Below are 24,892 nucleotides of genomic sequence, written 5' to 3' on the forward strand. Positions count from 1 at the left end.
GCAGCACAAAAGCATGCAATGACTGTGGACACTTTAACATTTGAAAGGATATTATGGCAAAGCTATCGCTTTCCTTATTCAAACTGATTTATTTTTATATGATTGGCCTGAAGAATGAAAGCTGTATCATACACTTGGAAAACACTTAGCTCACGAGATATACAGATACTTTGTTCACTAGAAAGAGACAATATTTTAATACTATTTTTTAAATGACAAAATATTTGTCTTTTAATCACACAACTCAAAACAATGCAGTTGTATTTTTTATTTACAATGCATATTTATTTTATTTATTTTTTATTTTTTTATATTTTAAATAATCTAGGGTTGTAACATATAATTGTTTTGTTAATCAAGTAATCTACTGATTATTTTGACAACTGAGTAATATGATATTTTTAGTAATACAAATAGATCTAAGTGAAAAACAGGCCAGGTGAAAAAAAAAAATGACCTGGATCATAGGCACAAACACTGTCAGACAAGCTTGGGTCAATGTTGAGAGAAAAAAAGCTTTTTGAGTGAACACATAAGCAAAAAATACAAATTTTTCACATCTAATACAGCACTTCTAGGGGCTGACAAAGAAAGAACAAAAATATTTGTACGAAAAGTTTATATCCTACGACAACGCAAAAAGTTTTGAAAGCAAATGCAAAGTTTCTCTGAAAATTTTCAGAGTGACATTAAAGTTTTGCCAGTGATTGCATAACTTAATTAATAATTTTTCCTCCCATCTCATATCTCAACCATGTGCCCTTGGCAGTATTCACACAGAAGTCCAGATCAGTAAATGGAAAAAGGACAACGGCCAGCAGTGGAAATATAGTAGAATTTCATAGGAAATTAATTAAATGAAATAAATTTTCTTTGGACATAATCCAAGCATAACAACATAAAATCTTTCAAATATCCTCAAAATGAACCCCACTCAGGGGGTCATAATGTGATACATCAATCTAGCAGCTGCTGTTCGTCAGGAGTAACAAGCGTGTCAATCTACACATGACTCTGTAGTGCTTTGTGCTTGAGAATATCCACAGATTAGTGGTTATGAATGTGAAACGTCACGGAGTGTTAAACATGAAAGTATATGATTGCATAAGGCACATCTCAGCTCTACTCACATGTGATGTCTTTGCCTTCTTGCCTCAAATATCTCAGCATTGCGCTCATGCTCCATTTGTTCCCATAATCCTCTACTTCAGGGTCATCGCAGCTGAAAGGAAGAGAAACCCTGACTGTCAGCACTGTCAAAACAATGCCGAGAAATGAGCACAACTTAACAATGTTGACATGATTAGCAAACACTCGTATTTGAAAACACATTCTCATTTAGGAGTTGAAGAACAATGAGAAGTGATTATTTAACTATTATTTCTGACAGCTGAGATCTGTTCTCATTACTGTAACATGCATGATGCTTTATAGCATGATCTGTCACAAGACAAACACAAGCTTCTCTACTATCATCAGGCATTTATGAAGAGGTATTAAGGACTACAGCTACAGAACCTCGTGCAGGTTCAGATGGAAAGACTTTCCTCACATTTCCTGACTTAGATTCGGTGGAAGTTGTGTTTAAATTATTATATATCACCCTTAGTGAATATAATCAAAGAAGGCTGTGAAAATTGATCTGCATTGTTAATCCTTTTGGTCTTTTATTTAAAAAATTCACAAAATGTATCCTTTCATTGGATAATAAGAATTTAAAATGGGAGGAAATATCATTATGAAGTAAAGGTTTTTATCTAATACACATTAGCCAGGAGTAATTAACGGCCCCCTTTTATTCAATACTTTTTGAATCCTCCATTTGCCAGTTTACAGGTCTAAATGATCTCCTATAAAGCCTGATGAGGTTAGAGAACACCTGACGAGAGATCAGAGACCATTCCTCATCCAGAATCATTCCAGAACCTTTAGATTCCCAGCTTCTCCTCTTCAGTTCACTCCTCTCATTTTCTGTAGGGTTCAGGTCAGGACTGGATGGCTATAGCAGAAGCTTGGTTTTGGGCTCAGTGACCCATTTCTGTGTTGTTTTTGAGGTTTGTGTTTGGATTATTGTACGGTTGGAAGATCCAAACAAGGCCCATTATAAGGTTTCTAACAGTTAGTCACTTACTGATTTCTTATCTGTTGGTATTTGATAGAATCCATGATGCCATGTGTCTAAACAAGATGTCCAGGACCTCCAGCAGAAATATAGGCCCACAACATCAAAAATACTGCAGTATATTTAATTGTACACATGGGGTACTTTTTATCCCTGTTATCACCAAACCCATCTTGAGTGATAGTTGCTAAAAAGCTAATTTTCTAGTTTCATCTGATCATAGAAGCCAGTCCCATTTGAAGTTACAGTCGCGTCTGATAACTGAATATGCTTTAGAATTTTTCTTGAAACCCTCCCAAACAACATGTGGTGATGTAGGTGCTGTTTGAGAATTTTTTAAAAGGTTTTCTGACCCCAGGACTCAACTATTTTATGCAGTTCTCCAGCTGTGATCCTTGGAGAGTCTTTAGATACTCAAACTCTCTTCTTCACCGTGCATTAGGATGATATAGGCACATATCCTCTTCCAGGCAGTTTTGTAACACTTTCTGTTGACTGGAAATTCTTAATTATTGTCCTGATGGTGGAAATGGGAATTTTCACAGCTCTAGCTCTTTTCTTAAAGCCACTTCACTAATTTGTGAAGCTCAATTATCTTTTGCTGTACATCAGAAATATATTCTTTGGTTTTTCTCATTGTGATGAATGATTAAGGGAATTTGGACTTTGTTTTCCCTCCTCTTTATATTTCTGTGTAACAGGAAGTGCAGCCCTTGATATAAAATTACTGACGAACACATCTGGTTTAAATGAGAAAAAATCTATATGAATGCGGATTCAAACCCAGAAGCTGTGACATGCTGCTAACAAATTTCTACCACCTCAGTATTACTCGAAGGCAATCTTTCAGCGGCGCTGCATACAGGTCCTTCTCAAAAAATTAGCATATTGTGAAAAAGTTCATTATTTTCCATAATGTGATGATAAAAAATTAAACTTTCATATATTTTAGATTCATTGCACACCAACTGAAATATTTCAGGTCTTTTATTGTTTTATTACTGATGATTTTGGCATACAGCTCATGAAAACCCAAAATTCCTATCTCAAAAAATGTGCATATTTAATCCGACCAATAAAAGAAAAGTGTTTTTAATACAAAAAAAGTCAACCTTCAAATAATTATGTTCAGTTATGCACTCAATACTTGGTGGGGAATCCTTTTGCAGAAATGACTGCTTCAATGCGGCGTGGCATGGAGGCAATCAGCCTGTGGCACTGCTGAGGTGTTATGGAGGCCCAGGATGCTTCGATAGCGGCCTTAAGCTCATCCAGAGTGTTGGGTCTTGCGTCTCTCAACTTTCTCTTCACAATATCCCACAGATTCTCTATGGGGTTCAGGTCAGGAGAGTTGGCAGGCCAATTGAGCACAGTAATACCATGGTCAGTAAACCATTTACCAGTGGTTTTGGCACTGTGAGCAGGTGCCAGGTCGCTGAAAAACGAAATCTTCATCTCCATAAAGCTTTTCAGCAGATGGAGCATGAAGTGCTCCAAAATCTCCTGATAGCTAGCTGCATTGACCCTGCCCTTAATAAAACACAGTGGACCAGCACCAGCAGCTGACATGGCACCCCAGACCATCACTGACTGTGGGTACTTGACACTGGACTTCAGGCATTTTGGCATTTCCTTCTCCCCAGTCTTCCTCCAGACTCTGGCACCTTGATTTCCAAATGACATGCAAAATTTCACTGAGGTGCCTTGATACAGCACTCTGGGAACAGCCTATTCGTTCAGAAATTTCTTTCTGTGTCTTACCCTCTCGCTTGAGGGTGTCAATGATGGCCTTCTGGACAGCAGTCAGGTCAGCAGTCTTACCCATGATTGCGGTTTTGAGTAATGAACCAGGCTGGGAGTTTTTAAAAGCCTCAGGAATCTTTTGCAGGTGTTTAGAGTTAATTAGTTTAGTTTGCTCCCCAGCTGTGGCGCGGTTCGCATGAATGTGCAAGCAACACGGACTTGGGTGCGCACTTGTTCAGGAAGTAAAGTATCCCGCACATGCGAAACACTGTCGATATCATTGTTTCCTCAATGCGCGAGAGAGCCGAGGTTGATTCCACGCACTCCTAAAAGTCTAAATTAAATTGATTAAAATTAAATAATGAAAATAATTATTATACTGTGCATAATAGCATCAAAATAACAAGAAAATTACAACTATGCTCAGTCGCGTTGTGTTCTCCATGCGTTTTTTTCCGTGTGCGTTTGCGTTGACGTAAGGTGACTGTAAACGCACCTGGGTTCGATACAAGCATACCAACGATGCAGGTGGCGTCAGGAACAATCGCACTTGGGCTCAGACTGCAGCAAACGAGCCCAGTGTAAAAGCCCTCTAAAAGAGCCACACAGATGGGAAATCAAAAATTACCTGTATTACAGTGTATGATGTAGCTGTACATCAGTGTAAACAATGTGCAAAGTAATTAAACCCAAAAGTATATGATTTATAAAGTTATTGGCTTTTAAAGTAAGGAGTCGACTCTGAATCGCTGAAACGAGTCGTTATAGATTTCAAATATTTTGCCCATCTCTATGTACGTCACTAGGAACACTTTGCATAATAATCTCCGCCCACCGTCTTGGGAGAAACGGAACTCTGACCTTTTATAATCTATATGAATGTGTAACAGTGGTAGGAGAAATCACCCTTTTCTAATCATTTTCACAGCACAACATAGCCTCTATTCTTCATACCGTCTTATAATCCATCAGACAGGGTGTGCTGTTCAAATTATGGTAAAAATACCAGCAGACCTTTTACCACATACATGTTGTGCTTAATACTAAGACTTTATTCTCAGTATTCATGTTTATAACCACACTGGAAACTGAAATATCAAACCCCGAACGAGCTCACCTGACGTAGTTACTGCTCTTCTTGTTGACGCTGTAGTTGGTCAGATGCATGAACTGGTTCTTGATGTTTGCCGTGGCATGGTCATACTTCACTGTGGCAAACCTACAACACACAAGCAAGAAGGAATAAATGAGCTTAATAATGAGTATGACATTCAACTGACCTACAGATAATAATAAATAGGTACAGTACCAAAGCAAGCAGCCTTGTGCAAACATGAGACGACCTTCACAAATCCAGCCACAGATCTTTTTAACATTAATATGACACATAAATAGAGAGGTTTTGCAACAGCCTTCCAACTAAAACTATTAAGAACCCAGAAACAAACATTTTACCACCTTCAGTTCCATCGTCCTGAAGTCAGTGGGGTTTTTGGTTAAATGGCCGAAATAAGACTGAAAACCAGCTTGTGAAGTCTTGTGAAGGCAAAAGCTTCATGTTTGTATGAAACAGATCCATCATTAAGATGTTTTTAACTTCAAACTGTTGTTTCCAGCTAAAATACAAGTTCATGATTAATAATAATGCTTCCTCATACATCAAAATCCAGCCACATGTGTTAAGAGTTGTTTTGAACTGTTTTGGCCTGTAAACAGAGCTTGAACTGTGTAGATTCAGACCAGACAACTGAAGAAAATAATATTATGGATTATGGACTGGTATGTCTTAATGCTGGATTTGTTTCATCTTTTGTCTTCTCCAGATGTTCACTGATGGACTGGAGTGCTGTGGATTATTGTGATGTTTTTATCAGACTCTCATTCTGACGGCACCCATTCACTGCAGAGCATCGATTGATGACACACTGATGCAGTGCTACATTTCTACAAACCTGATGAAGACACAAACTCATCCTGATCTCGGATGGCCTGATGGTGAACACATTTTGTGTGAACTGTTCCTTTAAAGCTTTTTCTTGTCTTGAAGAAAGCATTGCTAACAAGTGTCTAAATGGGAGTACAGATGTTATAATTGTCATTAGACAAAAGGCAGACTCATTTAATCACTAGTCATATGATGAACGAAAAGTGTAAGAATCTGTCACGATCGGTGATACAGGAAACCACGGAGAGAGAACCAAGTGCAGGTATGACATTTATTGAGGGGTAATCCAAAGGGGTTAACAGTCCAGGCAGGGGTCGATATCCAACAAATCCAAACCAAACATAAACAAAACAAGAAGACAAGGCAAGAGCACGAACTGACGGACATGAATAATATTTAGACATTAGACAAGGACTCCGTGACACATACTCAGACAGACCGGGTATAAATACACAGAAGGTAATGAGGGAACTGGAGACAGGTGGGGAATAATCAATTAACCCAAACAAGGAGGAAGGTGACCAAATAAGGGAACAGACAGTTCATAAAGTGACAGACACCGTGGGAAAGGAGGACACCTAGTGGAACCCCAGGGAACACAACCCAGACACTGTGACAGAATCATACTCCTGCTGGAACCAGGATGATGCTATTTTACAGTTTGGCCTGCAAAACACATGATCACTGCAGCGCTCTACACTGATGCTGCATATGATGTTTCTGCATTAAGTCCACTAACTCATCTGTTTATTCTCCTCATCAACTACTCAGAACCATATTATGGTATGGTGGCAATGCTGCATAATCACAAACAGAGTTTTATAATCATAATCTGATGGATTTGTCCTTAAGCTCACAGTATTCCCAGAATACACCGCCGCTGGGTTTGAGAGGAGTGGACGCCACATGTGGAGGAAGAATTTCCTGGCACACAGAGAGCACCTGAATGCCTTCAAAGCTTCTGGGATCTCCAAGATAAAAGTTGAGTTGGGAAAAGTGCCAGGATGTACCGCCAGCAGTTCATAAGAGAGTGTGTCACTCTGTGAAGGCGGCGCCAGCGCCAAGCCTAATAGAGCCAGGCCAAGCGTTTTACACACAGCGGCCCACAATACACCGCACATCCACTTCACACAGTTTCACTCCACACGGCATCCAGGAATCAGAGGATCTGTTTGAGCTTCTCACTCACATGTCTGAGACAACGCTCTCCTCGCTGTGCCAGAAGCAGGACCCGTGTGTATATCTAGATTGAATTCACAGGCGTTTAACGCAGGGTTACGACTGTCCACAGCTGCTGAGCAGTCAGAAACCTTTCCCACAACTATTCGTGGCTAATGTAAAAATATCATAAAAAGAAGCCTCTTCAGGTAAAAAAAGACAGTTATGCTAGCCTGGGAACTTGCTGCCTTGAAAAAGATTTTTTTTAACCGTCACATTTACTTGGTGCTTTAAAAGTAAAAAAAAAAAAAACTATAAAAAAAAGGGACAATGGAAAGCTTTGTCTGAGGCCTAGATGAGCCGGTTCAACTTTACTGGAAACATTTCTGCTGCCATCTAGTGCCTGAGCTGTTTCAGTGTCTTAAAGAAATATCTCTGGTGATGTAGAAGCTGCTGGTGCTGATTGAAATGATGAAATACTGATGCTTGTGATGTTCATCAATCAGATGTTTACAACAGTACTGCAGATACTGACACAAAATGATCTATATGTCAGATCATATATCATATCTCCAATAACACGTCTCAGTAAGCTGAGACTGAAATGATCCAAACATAATGCAATGCAATGCTAATTGAGAGATGAAGAAAAAAATTCTCCTCTGATGATCACGTTTGATGCTTTTGAACATGGTTTAAAAATAAATAAATACATATATAAAAACACATCTAGATAAAACATATTATAATGATTTTGAAGAATCATGTGACACTGAAACAAAAAGCATTTCACAGCAAAAAAAAATGAAGCAATTGAGCTACCTGGCCAGGCCTTCCTCATAGAGATAGATCAGGAGAGGGTCATATGAGGTCACCAGCACGTACAGACGCACGTCAAACTTAAAACCTGCAGATGTACAAAACAAACTCAACTTAAAAACATGCACTACGCAGACTGTGTTAAATCTGCTGGTGTTAGTGCTGTATACTCACCGTCGATCAGTAGAGGATTGCTGATGTAGCGAGACACCAGAATATTCTCGTCCAGTGGGATCTGACTCGGCTGAAACACCAAACAAACACCGAACAAAACTGTCAGATTACAGAAACACGATAAACACGCTTTCAGATAGGAATATAGACTCATATTCAGGTCAGGTATCTATCTAGACAGCATTTTGGGGTATCAGAGGCACACTGATGTGAACATCAGAAAAGCATGCTTTAAAATGCTATATTATAGAATTTAAAATGTATGTATTTCTTAGTAAAGGAAATGTTCAGTTACTGTATGTTGGATTTGTAGTTTGTTTGGTTATTACTGTGTAGTAACGCTTGTGGATAACAAAGATTTACAAGGCTTTATGGATTATTTTTTAACCCATAATAATACTATTTCAGTCGTTCTACTTTCACATTTATTTTGATGTTACTTTTTAGTTTCTTTGTCTTATTTTGTAAAATGTACTGGCAATTTCTAAAAGCAAGTAAACCAAAGAAACGAGAGAATAAAAATGTTCACATTCAAATATTGCATCAGTGGCATTTTAATAATTTCTGGCCTATATATTCATGGTCACAGACTCAATATCTGGACGAAGACGATGTCAAGTTCATGTCCTCAGCTCACACTTTCTCACTGTTTATGAGAAAGCTGAGAAAACTTTACCTTCATGCAAATGAGCATAAATGCCAAAGCCAGTGGAGAACCTGTGATCCATCTCCTGTCGGAGAAGTTCAACCAGTCATGGGAAATTGTGTGTTCTCCTTACTAATCAAACTAAGCCCTATCCAGTCTGTGGGAAACAGACTGATTTTCATGTCTATGGTGCTTAAGATGCTGTCTACATAGACAATCTTTAAAACAGAGCCACTAGTGCATGCTCCAGGTGAGTTTATCACGTCACGTTCCCTTGATCACTTACACTGCTGACCAGGTAGATGCCTCTGCCCCTGGAGGACGCCACCGGTTTGATGATCCACGCTCCCTTGTCTTTGCTGAAGGAGCCTGAGGTTTGTGTGAGGACAGAGAGAGGGTTATTAAAGCCCAGCAGCAGCAGCAGACACATTTTTCTAATTGTTGTTTCTGTTAATAGTCAAACACATGTGCTGCCTGGACGAGGTGCCCACTCACTGCTGAATTCCTGGTACTCGGCAGGAAGCACAAAGGTCTGGGGTACGATGTGGAAGTTATGAAAGCCGTGGGTTTGCTGCATCCTCTGGATGTTTTTGTAGAGCCGATCTTTCCGCGTGAGCTCGAACGACCTGGAAAACGACGGGAGCGTTGACCGTAAGCACTGAGGATGAGGTTAGCATCTGAGATAGCGAGGGGAACATAAACCCTTGAAATAACACCGCAGCGGCAGCACATGGTCAGTTTGATCTATTGCGCTGTTTCAGAAAGGCAGGCGTCCAAACAAAATGTACTCGGCTCAAACTGCCAATGAACACATGCTGTCCGCCCACTGGGAAGCTGGAAGTGTGGACGTCTTGCTGCTGAGTGAGAATGTGTGTGACTCTGGTAACATATTATCATTGTGGGATACACACGGCACACCACTGAACGTGTGAACACCAACAACATTCAGGTGAAATACATTTTTCATCAACTACATGAGAAAAAGCTGATATATCCAACATTTGTGTATGCAGTCTAGGACTCGGCTGACAAGAATGATTAATTTTAATCTATCTTCATTTTGATGAAAAATGACACATGGATTGTTAAATGAGAAGAATTGACCTTCAGTCAGTGGTGTTTCCTACTGAGGTGTGAAATGTCACTGAACATTATTTTAAGTGTATCTACCATCCAATAACTTTCAAATTGTCCATTTGTTTTTACAAAATCCAAACACCAAATGGATTTGCACCAATCAGACACACAACTATTTGTTATATTTAACAAATAATATCTAATGCAACTATGACCTCAAAAAAGGCATGATAACAAATGATACCATGATAACATGGTAACAAAGACACACATCAAGATAAGATTGCTTTATAACCCAAAGGAATGTAGGAAAGTTTTCACCCTAAATTCACTTTGAAACAGACAAATGTACCCTTGTACCGTACAGTCCATCCTAATTCTGGATCCCTCTAGATATAAGCACTTGAGAAATGTAGGAACATGTACCCAATTTCCCCATTTCATTATTTTTCCTCTTAAAGTCTTTCACTTATGTATTGATACAAACGCCTTTAAATTACCATTGTAGAATAGCATACTATTGCTAACAGAGGTCACAGGTATGCCATGTTTGGTGTCTTTCAGCTGCATTTTTAATGGTCTAAATGTTCATTTATATCATATGTTGGTACCTATGGAAGGTATTTGTGTTACCAGAATCTTTAATAGTTCTTCATCAACATTCAATCAAAGACCAGATGTGAAACATGTGCCTGAGGGGAAAAAAAGTTGTAAAACTTCCCTCCAAAAGGCACCATTCCTCATTGGCTCACTCGAATCCTGAGGATGTGACATCATGACCCTATATAGATCACTGATCACCAGATCAGGCGCTTCTTCTAGATTCAGGAACTCCAGGAGAAGATGCTGAGCTAAGAGCTCTCAAAACCATGCTAAGCTTGTGCCAGGCTTCGGCCGTGACTATTCATTCATCAAGACCCTCTGATTCAAACTGTCTTTCTCATCAACTCACTTCAGCAGAGACAGCTGGAGCCCCAGAGTGCTTCAGGACTCTTTATCAAACAGACGAGACATGCAAGTATCAAACTTAGTCTCATTAATTGATACATTAAGATACATTAATTAGACAGTTGCGCTGAGAGGTCAAGTAAATACTTACAGCGGATCTAAATATTTATAATTACTCATAACTAGTTATGATTGATTATTCATATTTCCCCCTTTGAGCTGATTCGTTACAAAATAGTTTTGTGTCTCTTTAATGTGATGTTCAAGCAGCACGTGAACTGATCATCTCTTCTACTTTAAGACTATTTACAGCAGCAAATAAACATCAGAAGGTGTTGAAAGTACAACTTACTGAAATGTAATTAAGGGATAGAGTAATTAAATTAATTAATTTGTGATTGAGCTACAGCATGTGTGCATTTATACTGAATGTTTTTAAACTACTGGTTCTCATACAAGTAGGTTTCCAGAAAACCATATATTTTTATGGAGTTGCTTTATGTGTGGTTTGATTTAAATGTATGCTGCTATGGGAGACCAATGCTTAAAAAAAAAAAAAAAAAAAAGATATAATATAAAGTATATAAATTTAACCGTATAAAACTGAGGTTGCTACAATTTTTTACAGATGTTACTGTTTTTGATAATAACAAAAATTAACTTCTGCACCCTTACTCAAGCTACTATCAAATGTGTATTTCTAAAAGACAAAAAAAGTGATATTATTATTACTAATATTATCAGGAAACCCAGAACAGTATCTTGATTTTAAACAATATCACTTGTCAGAACACGAAGAAACTAAGAAATACATTTTTTATTTCTATATTTATTTTGTTAAGGGAAATACTTTAAAGGGGGGGGGGGGGTGAAATGCTATTTCATGCATACTGAGTTTTTTACACTGTTAAAGAGTTGGATTCCCATGCTAGACATGGACAAAGTTTCAAAAATTAAGTTGTACGTTTGAAGGAGTATTTCTGTTCCCAAAATACTCCTTCCGGTTTGTCACAAGTTTCTGAAAGTTTTTTTCGAGCATGGCTCTGTGTGACGTTAGATGGAGCGGAATTTCCTTATATGGGTCCTGAGGCACTTCTGCCGGAAGAGCGCGCGCTCCTGTATAGCAGAGCACTGAGAGCACAACAGACTTCACTGATCAGAGCGAGAGCGTCGCCAAATGTCACAAAAGAAGTGTGTTTTTGGTTGCCAGGGCAAGACAACCCTGCACAGATTACCAAAAGAGAAACAGCATTAAGGGACCAGTGGACGGAGTTTATTTTTACAGAGCATCAAAGGAGTCGTGCAAATGTTTGTGTTTGTTCCCTGCATTTCGAAGATGCTTGTTTTACAAACAAGGCCCAGTTTGACGACGGATTTGAACATCGTTTATTTCTTAAGGATGATGCAATCCCAATGAAAAAGGGTCACGATCGTGTGTTGGAACCGCAGGCGGTGAGTAAAACTGCTTCAAATATCTCTGCCTCCTTGTTAGTGCGTCTGCTTCCCATGCCGGAGACCGGGTTCGAGCCACGCTCGGAGCGAGTCTTTGCTGCTGCTGCTCTAGTTCAGTTTCAGCCTCTGGATCTGATTCTGGATCATAAATAAACGGCTGAATCTGACTGTAAGCCATGGTTTGTTTTGGATGATGGGTTTTCCCTCAGGGTAATGTCACAGCTTCCAAACACTCTCAACGCAAAAGCCTACTGGTGCTCGTGATTCTTTGGCTCCGCCCACACGTCACGCCTCCAGCTGGTCGTGTTTTTCCGGGAAAAATCGGTACCGACTATCTTTCTCTTATGAATATAATAAAACTAAAGACTTTTTGGAGTTATAAAGGATGCAGTACTACTCTATATGTTTACAAGATTAACAGGATATTGAGTGAAAACAAGCATTTCACCCCCCCCCCCCTTTAACTTTTACTTTGCAGCAAAAATCTGCCTTTAAACCTAAAAAGAAATAAAGAATTGACATTTATCGTGATAATTAACGATATCGACTGGTATGAAAAAAGTTAATCGCAATAATTTTTTTGGCCAAATCGCCCAGCCCTACTGAAATGTATCATGTTTTATGTAATCAAAGTATTCAATGACCCTAAACTTGTGTCAACTAAACAGATGTACTATATTACATTATCTGTTACAGAGGTCTCATTTAATGCATGTTTGAATAAATCCATGGAAAAAAAGTTTCTTATTACAGCCACAATTTAAAATATTTCAACAACGAATTAGAGAAGACACAATTACATTTTTTGATATTAAATATCAAAAAAGTTTATATTAAAACCCCCCTTATGCCGAATTTAACAGCTAACCAGCCCTAGTGCTCTTGTCTGTGTCACGGAGATAAAGTGGGAAGGAAGGAAGCTGTCTATGCAGACAGCAGGACAGACTCACCTGGGAAAGTGGTTGACTTTCTGGAAATCCTGCAGAGAGCGCAGAAGATATGGCTTCAGGTGTGAGCCGGTCCACATCAGGTTAAAGTCATTGCTATTTGGGTGCACCTAAACATAAAAACACTCGTAATGTCAGAAATTCAAAAGATGCTGTAGAGTCCCAAAACTGTTTCACAGTTATTTTCATTGCTATTACATTATTGTATTGAGCCTAACCACTGTATCACAGCTTATCCTGAAGAAGATGAATTGTAGCTTGAAGGCTTGATATTTGTGTTTCTAAAAGAACTGTGCCAATTTAGTGCACTGTGTGGAATCCCATAATGCAATGTACTTGCAATGCAAAGACCATAAGTCTTATCAGATGTTATTATAAACCTCTTTTTTTTCCTTGAATTACGGTTTTATAAAAAGCTATATTAAATGCAATATAATAATTTCTATACACAAGATGAAACTCCTCCATTGCATTAAGTCTGTCAGCAAACAGTGTATTTCAAGCAGTGTCTGTGCTCTACCTCGTGGAATCCGTGATTGACCAGGATGCCACGAACAAGACGGCTCTCCGTACGCACAATCTTGAAGGCCAAATTATATTTTTCTATTTAAAAAAATAAAGGAAGAAAAACCCCCCAGAATGAGCACTTCAAGAACTGAGGTCCTACTACAATGCCACGCAGCTAACATTCAACTCTAGATATGAAATAACATAAGACATGCTATTTATATATACACAATCATTTGTTACTAGAAAGAAGTCAATATTTTGATATCTGTTGTGGGTACAATAAGATAAGAATTACAATACAAGAATAATGTCAAAACTTTATCATCTCATTGTCTATATCAACAATATAAGTATTAAATAGAATGTGTGTGTTTGTGTTTTATGGTTTTGACAGTACTGATGGAATTACTGATCAGATTTCTCTGTAGTGAATCTGTGCACAATTAGTTTGATCTGGAATTGACTCAATTCTTCTGTATCAAGCACACGAGATTTCTCAGTGTCTGTACCTCCAACAGAGCGGATGGCCACATCTTTGGACACGATGGCTTCTGCACAGAAGAGCAGCACGGGAATCCTCTTGCTGACGCCACTCCAGGCAATGCACGGAAGTCTCCTATCACAACACGTGAGAGATCTACATTTACATGACACTGAGATATTACCAAAGTCAGTTCTCTCGCCGGACATACTGTCAAAACAGCATCTCATTAATGTGCAGTTTCTTACACTCAAATTTATTTCACTTCTAACTGCGATGACTTTGCCAACTGGTGATTGGCTCTTTAGAAGGCAGGACTTTCTTTTACTAGAGCTGCTATATTGCACAATGTAAATATATTTAGCTTTTGCTTTTTTTCCCCATTAGTAGTTATGTAAGTGAACCATCTTTGGTATCATCACACAACACTGAAGGCAAGTGGTAGTTAGTAAAACAATGCACAACTAACTGTATTACACAGCTGTGACAAAGAGATGCAAAGATTCAAATATTTTACAGGAAAAAGAGCAGCTCTGATAAAAGCCTGAGCAATATGAGACGCTGAAGTGATATAAGTGAACAGAGATAAGATGATACTCTGATATACGTCCATCCGTCACACATGACAGCAAGACAAGCATGTAATCATTATCAGCTCATGTCCAATCATCCAGAGACGATATAGCAGAACAAACCTCAATAAAAGACTGACTTCTCACTGAGACAGATAATGCTACATCCTGACATAACAAGACCAATCTTGTGCATGTAATAGTGTGACAGTCTAAACCAGTCGAAGACACAGAGCACACTTTATTTGCACACTTTTTATGAACATTTCCCCTCAAAAAAGCACTTAACATTCATAAAATGTTGAAATCTCATTCTGAAATGTCACTTTTTTTCATTTGAAATGCATTTTATTCGATGCACTTTAATTACAGCATTAAAAAAATAATAATATGCACATAAAGTTAAGTTGTCAAATTTAGGTCAAATGTATTTATACAGCTATTTATACAATTCACATTCTTTCAAAACAGCTTTACAGAAAATCATAATGATATGTTTGTATAATGCCTTATGGTTGCATTGATCCGATTAAAACTGTGCAATAATATAGTAAGATTTTGCAACAATACAGGCAATCAAGCAGCTGAGACTAGCTATTTAGTGCATTCAAGTAAGGCTGGATTTACAGTATTTACAGTAACTGTACAATTTGATACTAATTGTTATTTTGTTAAATAATTCAAGTTTATGAATTCTGTCAGTTTTTGCTCAATTGAAAACTATTACAAAAATCATCCTGATATTAAATTCACATGATAAAATGCATATTATTAAATAGGGGTGCTCCGATCACGATCGGCCGATCGTTATGCGCATCTCGTCAGTAAAGCCGGTTCTCTAATCAGCGGTTAATTCCATCAGGTGCGTGATTTCACATAGAGCACCTGTTACTACACAGAGCTGTTGTTAATAGAGAAGATGCGCAAATCACGTTAATTTCCAGCGTTTATTGGCGCATCTTCTCTATTAACAACGGCTCTGTGTAGTAACAGGTGCTCTATGTAAAATCACGCACCTGATGGAATTAACCGCTGATTAAAAAACCGGCTTTACTGACGAGATGCGCATTAACAATCGGCCGATCGTGATCGGAGCACCCCTATTATTAAATAGGTTTTATTAAGTTTAGACTAATTCTGTCTTTTTTACAGTGCACTGGTCACTGCACAAATACACTTGAAGATCTACAGCTTTTGAAAAACAGCCCATCTTTTGCAATCTTCTTAATAGCACTACTGTCTTGAGAATGTGGCTCATTAGATTGATAGCCAGCAGCTGGTATAGAAGAAAGTATTGGATCGCCACAGACCACAGTCACGTTTGTCACTGTGTGAAACATTCATGGCTGTCTGTTAAAAACTTCACTGTGCTGCTGAAAACAGACGTGCAGAACGTCTAGACTATTTGAGGAGCGGCTGCTGCTATTTAAGAGCTGACTGGTCTATATTTAGTCACGATAAGCTCTGAGAAATCATGAAATCCGTCTGTATGCAGCGCCTGGTGCTTGCTGTAGTTGTGTGTGTAATGATGGTAACGTGACTAGTCCTGCTGCTGATTAACTGAATGTAATCTCCATGATCAATACTCTTAAGCATTCAGCTTTAGTAAAGACACTTACTCCGGCTCATCTTCAGACGATGACTCGGATTCGTCCTTCTGTTCTCTCACGGCTGGCATCTCCGTCTGTGTGTGTGTGTGTGTGTGTGTGTGTCAGCACAATGTGTGGGTGACAGCACTCATCTCCAATCCACTTAACTCATCTGAAAAACAATGAGATCTTCTAATTGTCATACAATTACAGCTTTACTGTGATTTATGAATATCAAACAATACACATTTCACATTGCTCTGTGTGGGATGAGGAATCATGCAAAAACAGTAAAAATAAAGTAAAACAACATTTGTGCAATAATCATCAGTAGTGCAGAATAAAATAAAAATAACATAAATAAAAGGACGCTAGTTTACAAAGACAGCAATCAATGAATGTAACAATAATAAGTTAACTAAATATGTAATTACAAAGTTTAAACCATAAGTCTTTCATAATACGTTACATATACAGTTAAACTGTTTAAAATTATTCAGACAGAAGATATAATTGTTGATATTTTTTACTAGCGAGTGTAGGACACTATAGTTTGTTTTATGTAATCGAGGATAGCAAGATAAAGTTACATAAAGAGACATATTAATCACAAAACTTCATCATACGGTGGACTAGCAGTAAAACTGATCAAACCTGAGACCAAAAATGATTCAGATACTTTGACCGGAACATGTTTTGCTGAAGTGCTTCTTTGTATTATTGCTAACGCGACCATAGACTGATCATAATGAAGCATTGCTTGGTAATTAGTCGAGATAAACTGCTATCATCTAATCGTGTTCATAAATTGAATAGCAACCGAATCCAAAAGAAACCTTTCTATCAGTTATCTGATATTATCAAGATTAATCTGTTCTGACACAGTTCAACTCTTGAGTTCTCGTCATATTTTATTACCATTTTCTAAACTATAACTAATAAACTGAGATAATGTGAGAACTGTTGAAGGTGTCTGAATACATTTCAAGTTTACAAATATACATTTATTAGTCTTTTTATAAATTACTACTTCTAATATTTTGTCAATTACCACAGTCTACTACGACTGAAAATACCTTCTACCAGTGTAGTAATATAAATATAATATCGCAAAGATGTGATTATTGCTAGTTGTGTGACTGAAGAGAGTTCAGTAGCGTTAGCTGTTAGCTAACCGAGCTAACCAGATTGCGATATAATGAGTAACGTTAAGCGTGTGAACGTCTAACACAGCACATTAGACAGTGAGTTTGACACTAATGTAATTAGAAACATACCTGTTTGAGATCTTAAGGTTGGGTGTGATTATTAACCGTTAGCTTCATAACCACACCGGCGCTCAACTCATGACGCCTGTTACTATAACAACCAGCTGACAGCTTCCGATGTGCGCATGCGCTGAACATTACGGCGGCCGAGTGCGCATGCGTCGAGTATGTTACACTTTTGAACTTCTGGAGTAACGAGCGATATGTTACAAAAGAGGAGAAATGTTTTAATTAAACATTACGGGTAACAAGACTGACAGCGATGCGTGTATTAAACTCCCTTTCATTCAGCCGCTTTTACGTCACTCACTCATAATAAAATACGATGACTTTTCTTTTAAAACTCGGAAAAACTGAAAGACGTTTTTGATCTCTAACAACTAATGTCAAATCCATAGAGCTTAGAGCTTAGACCTTAGACTAAATACACATTTTTTTTATTATTATTATCAAATGGCACAAGAACAAGCTATTACATATTCACATTAATATATTAACATTAGCTGTCGGAGAAGAAAAGAAAAGAAAAAAGCATTACATTTTTTTGTTGTTGTTTGTCTTTCCAAGAGATTTACTTTTAATTGTAAATTAAATGTAATTGAATTGTCCTCATTCCATTGCCCTTGCACTGTCAAAAAAATGGATAAAAGCGTCTGCTAAATGTAATTTTAAGTCATTTATAAAACTTGAGAATTTTGATTTACATTGAGCCCAATTCTTCTCGTGTATATTGTATTTTGCTAATAAAATAAACAAATGTATAATTATGTCGTTCATTGAAATTACAAATCGAGTTAAAACGCTACTACATGACACTCCTTTACAAATCGTCAGATGTTTATCGGCCAGCGATTGGTCCGAGCTCCTAGAAGTGGGCGGTCTTTTAAAAGACTGGCTCCAAACTATCCTATGGGGTGCTGGTACGACGTGACGCAATCGTCTTCCGCAGTTTCTGATTGGACCGCGTTCATGTGCATGTTGTGTTCTTGGTTCAATGTTGTGAACTTGAAGCGATTTGAAACGGAGATCAATCACGCCGCTGATGTTTGCGACTACATAGTTACACAGTACATGAACGGATTGGAATAGATACACAAGGTAAGAATTAAGTTACTAATAAACACTGTCGTATATGTGATAACATATGACTCAGGAGCACAAATCCAGTCATAAGTAGCCTGGGTATTTATTTTTTTTTAAGTAGCCCGGGTATGATACATTGAATTGGTCAAAATGAGAGATTTTACTTTAATGCCAAAAATCATTAGGATATAACGTAAAGACAATGTTCCATGAAGATATTTTGTAAATTTCCTACTGTAAATATATTAACTTTATTTTTGATTAGCATTGCTAAGAATTATTTTGAACAATTTTAAAGGCGATTTTAATATTTTTATTTTATTTTATTGCATCCTCAGATTCTAGATGTTCAAATATCGGTCATTGTATCTAGGCCAAATTTTGTCCTATCCTAACAAATAATCCATACATTAATGTATAGCTTATGTATTCAGCTTTTAGATGGTGTATAAATCTCATTTAAAAACAAAAAGACCCTTATGTCTGGTTTTGTGGGCCAGACGTGTACTGATGATCCAGAAGAACCAGAGTACCATGTTCTTTGCCCATCACAGTCCTTCAGTATGGTGTATCTCAGAGTACTACGAGCTGATCTCAGGTGTTGATCTCCTCAGGTGAAGGATGAGTCGCTTCCTGAATGTGCTGAGGAGCTGGCTGCTCATGGTGTCTGTGATCGCGGTGGGAAACACAGTGCAGAGCTTCAGAGATCACAGCTTCTTGTCCCAGAAGCTCTACACAGGAACTCCTGATTATGGTCAAGACCTGCGCTTCATCAACATCACCTTTATTCTTTACTGACTCATTAACTACCATCATCACTTAACAGATAAGCATTACTGTTATTTACTCCGTATACTGTCTATGAACACAGAAAGTATTTACATTCACATTTTAGCAGATGTTTTTATCCAAAGTGACTTACAAATGAAGACAATGGAGTTTATTTTCTCTCTATATTTAGGCACAAGCACATGTATTAGAATACCTACACCATCGTCTCAACACCATCGTTTTTACTGATACATTTGTACATTTGAGTGTAACAAACATCAATATAAGCAGATAGTTAAAGAATATTATCAGTTGTACACGTTTTGAGCCAGAGTGAAGTCATTTTAGATGTTAAATGTCCTGATGTGTTCCTCTCTAGTGAACGGTCTTCAGGCGAGAACCTTTGGCATATGGACCCTCCTGTCCTCCATCATCCGCTGTGCCTGTGCCATAGACATTCAGAACAGAACGTGAGGATCCTGTGTGTGTGTGTGTATGTGTGTGGACTGAACTCTGCTGGGATGAAGCTGATGTCTCTTTCTCGCCCTTATTCCAGGCTTTATCATATCACCCTGTGGACATTTGTTCTGGCGCTCGGTCACTTCCTGTCCGAAGCGTTTATCTATAAAACCGCTCCTCTGACCATTGGAGTCATGGCACCTCTGATTGTAGCCAGTGAGTGATCTACTCCTATTTCTGTAACGTCTATTAAGTGACGAGTGAACATTAAATTACACTAATAACACTGCTCAAGAAATATTTCGTATTATTATCAGAGTTAAAAATACGGTGTCATGTTTTGGAAACCATGATGCACTACCATTCAAACTTTTCACAGAAGTGACTGTAAAGACATTTATAACGTTGGAAGAGATTTCTGTTTCTAATAAATGCTGTTCTTTTGAACTTTCTATTCATCTGTGAATCCTGAAAAATAAAATGCATCACATTTTCAACAAAAAGAACTGTGTTCAACATTGATAATAATCAGAAATGTTTCTTGAGCAGTAAATCATCATATTATTCTGATTTCTGAAGATCATGTGACACTGAAGACTAGAGGAACGAATACAGCTGTGCATCACAGAAATACATTACACTTTAACAGAGATTCATAAAGAAAACAGCTGTTTTAAATTGCAATAATATTTCACAAATAAACTGTATTTTTGATCAAATAAATGCAGCCTTGATGAGCAGAAAAGGCTTCTTTTGAAAAATTAAAAGAATCAGTTATTGCAAACTTTTTGAACTTATTGATACATGCTCCACATTTGAGATAAATGAAGTGGAACAAGTCTGTCTCATCAGTGGTGTTGTTGGATTGATCAGCGTTTGTGTTTGTAGGTTTCTCTATCGTGGGCATGTTAGTTGGCTTCCAGTGTATGTCTGAGCCTCAGGAAGCAGTGGGAGCTCGTCAGAAGAAGAGGAACTGAGGGACGCTTGTGATGGGAACAGTGTTTTCTGATGGCTCACTGGTTTACATGCTTGTCCTCATAGTAAAACATATGAGGCCCAAACTACATGTTCACTGCTTTAGAATCTGTGTAATATTCAACCAATAATTATTTTATATGGATATTTGAAGTTTAATTGTCTGAAAGCAGTCACAGTGTCGGTACTTTTGTGTTGTTTTTAGCTGAGATGTACGAGCCAGATCCACTAAAGCCTGCCATCCAAGAATATCTTCCTTTCTAATTGATATTTTTGTTTTAACTTCTTGTTTTGTTGCTAAATTGTAGTGCAGAAACAATATAATTGATTTTTGGTAAAAATAAAAAAATATATATTGATGCATATATTGATGTTTTGTTTTTGTGTATTTGCTGCTGTTGTTAAACGATTAAAATCACATCCAAAATAAAGTTTTTGTTTACATAATATATGCTTGTACCTTGTATATTAATTATGTATATATATATATATATATATATATATATATATATATATATATATATATATATATATATATATATATATATATATATAAAGACACATACATACACCATATATAAAAAAAAAAATCTTTATATTTATATATTTATATTTGTATAAATTATCAAATAAAATAAACTTGTAAAAAAATACATATATATATATATATATATATATATATATATATATATATATATATATATCCATGCATGTGTGCATATTTATATATACAAGATGCATATGCACAGTACACATATTTAAACAAAAATGTTTATTTTGGTTTTGATTTTAATAGTTTGACAGCACTAGTATTTACATTTTTTAAATATCAATCAATGTTGATTTCTGAGCCTTTGTATTGAAAAGTTTGGGCACTACTGTTTTTGAAGGATGGTGCAGTGATGGAAATAATGAATGTCAAGCCAAAAGGGTTTTAATAAGTGCTGTTCATGAATGTTTATTTCTGGTCATATCTCTGTTTTGACATGTCTCAGAGGTTTCTCTATAAACACGTGGAATAGTTTAAATCACTCTTTTGCAGTTAAGCAACTAGTTATCACTTTATTACTGAATATCAGATTTAATTTACAACACCAAGAGTTCCTAGATTATATACAAAATGTTTCTATACAAACAATAACAGACAGTACACAGGACTACTTCCACACACTTAGTATTTGCTAAATAAAGGATAAAAAAGTTAAATCTATCTTTCAAATTGGAGTCTGCAAAGGAGTGGAAAAACATGTTCAAACTCTCCATTTAACCTCTTAAACTTCACGTAAACACATTTATGAATATTTTCTTTTTTCCTGCAAAGTCTGTAATGTTCTAAAGATTCAGTAAAAAACTTGTGTTTGCATTTTCTTCTGTCCATAATTCTGACCTTAAAATCAGGATTAGGCATCAAATAATCACATACACATGAAATAAGCTGAGAATTGAACTAAAAGTTGTAATAATGTGAGACTTCTTCACTTCTTCTTTCCTTCAGCAAAACAGATAGTTTTTGGAATCAGCAGTCCATCATGAGCAAGAGACCATCTCAGATTTCCTTCAGTGTCATCAATCACACATAACACTACACACTACAACACACAGAAACCATCACAGATGCTCACAAAATAAGTGTTCTGCACCGTGGTGTTAGTATTGCATTAAATAAGATGAGAGTATCATCACACATCTCCATTTAACACAAGGCGATCATACATTTAAAGCATCATGTATTGCGTTGATGGTTTCAGTGCAGGACTCTGGTCCAGCTCACCTGAACACAGATCTCCTGAATCAGATCTAGAGTTGTTTACTAAATTATATTAGATTAGTACGTGTACTGCTAAAAACATTTAGTTTAGGTCAGCTCTAACAAACCATCGTGCAATCATCATGATACACATAAGGTGTGAAAAATTCACATTACAACATGCAACACAAGCAGTTCATGGGAATTTTTCATAAATCCATATTTGTGTGAATTGAATGCAATGGCCTGCAATATTTTGTGCTTTTGTTTCATGAATGATTCCCACTGAAGGTTATGTTGTGGGAGCTCGGCAATGAGCATTAACTATTGTTCGTTTAAATACTGAAGGAACAACAGCAGGATAAAGTTAGAAAACATACTTTCGGTTGTGCTTGAATATGTACAAACCCGATTCCAAAAAAGTTGGGACACTGTACAAATTGTGAGTTAAAAAAGGAATGGAATAATTTACAAATCTCATAAACTTATATTTTATTCACAATATAGATAACATCAAATGTTGAAAGTGCGACATTTTGAAATGTCATGCCAAAAATTGGCTCATTTTAGATTTAATGAGAGCTACACATTCCAAAAAAGTTGGGACAGGTAGCAATAAGAGGCCGGAAAAGTTAAATGCACATATAAGGAACAGCTGGAGGACCAATTTGCAACTTGTTAAGTCAACTGGGAACATGATTGGGTATAAAAAGAGCCTCTCAGAGTGACAGTGTCTCAGAAGTCAAGATGGGCAGAGGATCACCAGTTCCCCCAATGCTGCAGCGAAAAATAGTGGAGCAATATCAGAAAGGAGTTACTCAGAGAAAACTTTTAAAGAGTTTGAAGTGATCATCATCTACAGTGCATAATATCATCCAAAGATTCAGAGAATCTGGAACAATCTCTGTGTGTAAGGGTCAAGGCCAGAAAACCATATTGGATACCTGTGATCTTCTGGTGCTTAGACGGCACTACATCACATACAGGAATGATACTGTAATGGAAATCACAACATGGACTCAGGAATACTTCCAGAAAACACTGTCGGTGAACACAATCCACTGTGCCATTCTCCGGTGCCGGCTAAAACTCTATAGGTCAAAAAAAAGAAGCCATATCTAAACATGATCCAGAAGCGCAGGTGTTTTCTCTGGGTCAAGGCTCATTTAAAACTGTTCTGTGGTCAGACGAATCAAAATTTGAAGTTCTTTTATGAAAACTTGGATGCCATGTCATCCAGACTAAAGAGGACAATGTTGTTATCAGCTCTCAGTTCAGAAGCCTGCATCTCTGATGGTGTGGGGTTTGCATGAGTGAGTGTGGCATGGGCAGCTTACACATCTGGAAAGGCACCATCAATGCTGAAAGGTAAATCCAAGTTCTAGAACAATATATGCTCCCATCCAGACGTCGTCTCTTTCAGGGAAGACCTTACCTTTTCCAACATGACAATACCAGACCACATACTGCATCAATTACAACATCATGGCTGTGTAGAAGAAGGTTCCTGGTACTGAAATGACCAGCCTGCAGTCCAGATCTTTCACCCATAGAAAACATTTGGCAAATCATAAAGAGGAAGATGTGACAAAGAAGACCCAAGACATTTGAGCAACTAGAAGACTGTATTAGACAAGAATGGGACAACATTCCTATTCCTAAACTTGAGCAACTTGTGTCCTCAGTCCCCAGACGTTTGCAGACTGTTATAAAGAGAAGAGGGGATGCCACACAGTGGTAAACATAGCCTTGTCCCAACTTTTCTGAGATGTGTTGATCCCATGAAGTTTAAAATCAACTTATTTCCCTTATAATGAAAATTTTTCTCAGTTTAAACATTTGATATGTCATCTATGTCGTATTCTGAATAACATATTGAAATTTGAAACTTCCACATCATTGAATTCTGTTTTTATTCACAATTTGTATAGTGTCCCAACTTTTTTGGAATCAGGTTTGTAAAGTGAGCTGTTATTGTTCAGATCTGGTCTGTGTAAAGATGGTTCACATGGAGTTGTGATGCTCTTTGAGAGTGTGATTCCAGTGGTTTCCACCTTTACATCTTCATCTCTTTTAATGATTTTCCATCTTGAGGATGTACGGATGAGTCCTGAACAGAAGAAACAAACAAGAGAAATCAAGCATCCATTCACATTCACTAGTGTTCCTCAGAAAGGGACTATAATAATTTTGACATTAACATAAAAAAATGCACTTAATGCAGAGAGAAACTGACTGTAGAAATCTACAATTGTACAAAGAAACCAAAAAACATAACAGATATAAATAGTAAAGTCAAATGTATTTGTAAAGTGCCTTTCACAAGTCCTTTTTTTTTTTTTTTTTTTTTTTACCAGCTCATAATATCTTAAAATTGTCATGCCTTATAGTCAAAGTTATCATTTT

The 24,892-nt window shown here is 37.2% G+C and overlaps 3 protein-coding genes across 4 annotated transcripts in view; 1 reads left to right on the forward strand and 2 right to left on the reverse strand.

Moving 5' to 3' along the window:
* ttll5 (tubulin tyrosine ligase-like family, member 5) overlaps window positions 1–17,649 on the reverse strand; it is a 103,297-nt gene extending 85,648 nt beyond the window's left edge. Inside the window, exons 1-11 of one of the 2 annotated variants that reach the window (XM_052579784.1) lie at window positions 17,461–17,649; window positions 16,214–16,355; window positions 14,051–14,157; window positions 13,552–13,634; window positions 13,035–13,141; window positions 9,103–9,233; window positions 8,894–8,976; window positions 7,962–8,031; window positions 7,791–7,875; window positions 4,983–5,084; window positions 1,131–1,222 (exon numbers count right to left, since the gene is read on the reverse strand). In XM_052579784.1, the coding sequence (XP_052435744.1) occupies window positions 1,131–1,222; window positions 4,983–5,084; window positions 7,791–7,875; window positions 7,962–8,031; window positions 8,894–8,976; window positions 9,103–9,233; window positions 13,035–13,141; window positions 13,552–13,634; window positions 14,051–14,157; window positions 16,214–16,272 (919 nt within the window). In that variant the 5' untranslated portion in view covers window positions 16,273–16,355; window positions 17,461–17,649. The remainder of the gene's footprint in view (window positions 1–1,130; window positions 1,223–4,982; window positions 5,085–7,790; window positions 7,876–7,961; window positions 8,032–8,893; window positions 8,977–9,102; window positions 9,234–13,034; window positions 13,142–13,551; window positions 13,635–14,050; window positions 14,158–16,213; window positions 16,356–17,460) is intronic. The other variant, XM_052579783.1, reaches the window with a different exon arrangement.
* A 745-nt stretch (window positions 17,650–18,394) lies between these two features.
* erg28 (ergosterol biosynthesis 28 homolog) lies at window positions 18,395–21,188 on the forward strand. The gene is made up of 5 exons (XM_052579824.1): window positions 18,395–18,549; window positions 19,149–19,288; window positions 19,685–19,775; window positions 19,862–19,980; window positions 20,653–21,188. Exons 2-5 carry the CDS (start codon window positions 19,156–19,158, stop codon window positions 20,739–20,741), a joined length of 432 nt encoding a protein of 143 aa, XP_052435784.1. The 5' UTR covers window positions 18,395–18,549; window positions 19,149–19,155; the 3' UTR covers window positions 20,742–21,188.
* Window positions 21,189–21,669: 481 nt separating this feature from the next.
* LOC127975808 (feline leukemia virus subgroup C receptor-related protein 2-like) overlaps window positions 21,670–24,892 on the reverse strand; it is a 41,826-nt gene continuing 38,603 nt past the window's right edge. Inside the window, exon 10 of the mRNA XM_052579796.1 lies at window positions 21,670–24,596. Coding sequence (XP_052435756.1) covers window positions 24,543–24,596 — 54 coding nt within the window. The 3' untranslated portion in view covers window positions 21,670–24,542. The remainder of the gene's footprint in view (window positions 24,597–24,892) is intronic.

The sequence above is a fragment of the Carassius gibelio genome, chromosome B17 (assembly GCF_023724105.1).
Source record: "Carassius gibelio isolate Cgi1373 ecotype wild population from Czech Republic chromosome B17, carGib1.2-hapl.c, whole genome shotgun sequence".
Lineage (NCBI taxonomy): Eukaryota > Metazoa > Chordata > Actinopteri > Cypriniformes > Cyprinidae > Carassius > Carassius gibelio.

What these genes read in the sequence shown, in the direction of transcription:
- erg28 (XM_052579824.1), top strand. Translation starts at nt 19,156, where the DNA reads ATGAGTCGCTTCCTGAATGTGCTGAGGAGCTGGCTGCTCATGGTGTCT. An exon ending in CACAGGAACTCCTGATTATG is followed by an intron (nt 19,289 to 19,684) that starts GTCAAGACCTGC and finishes GTTCCTCTCTAG; the next exon opens with TGAACGGTCTTCAGGCGAGA. An exon ending in GGCACCTCTGATTGTAGCCA is followed by an intron (nt 19,981 to 20,652) that starts GTGAGTGATCTA and finishes TTGTGTTTGTAG; the next exon opens with GTTTCTCTATCGTGGGCATG.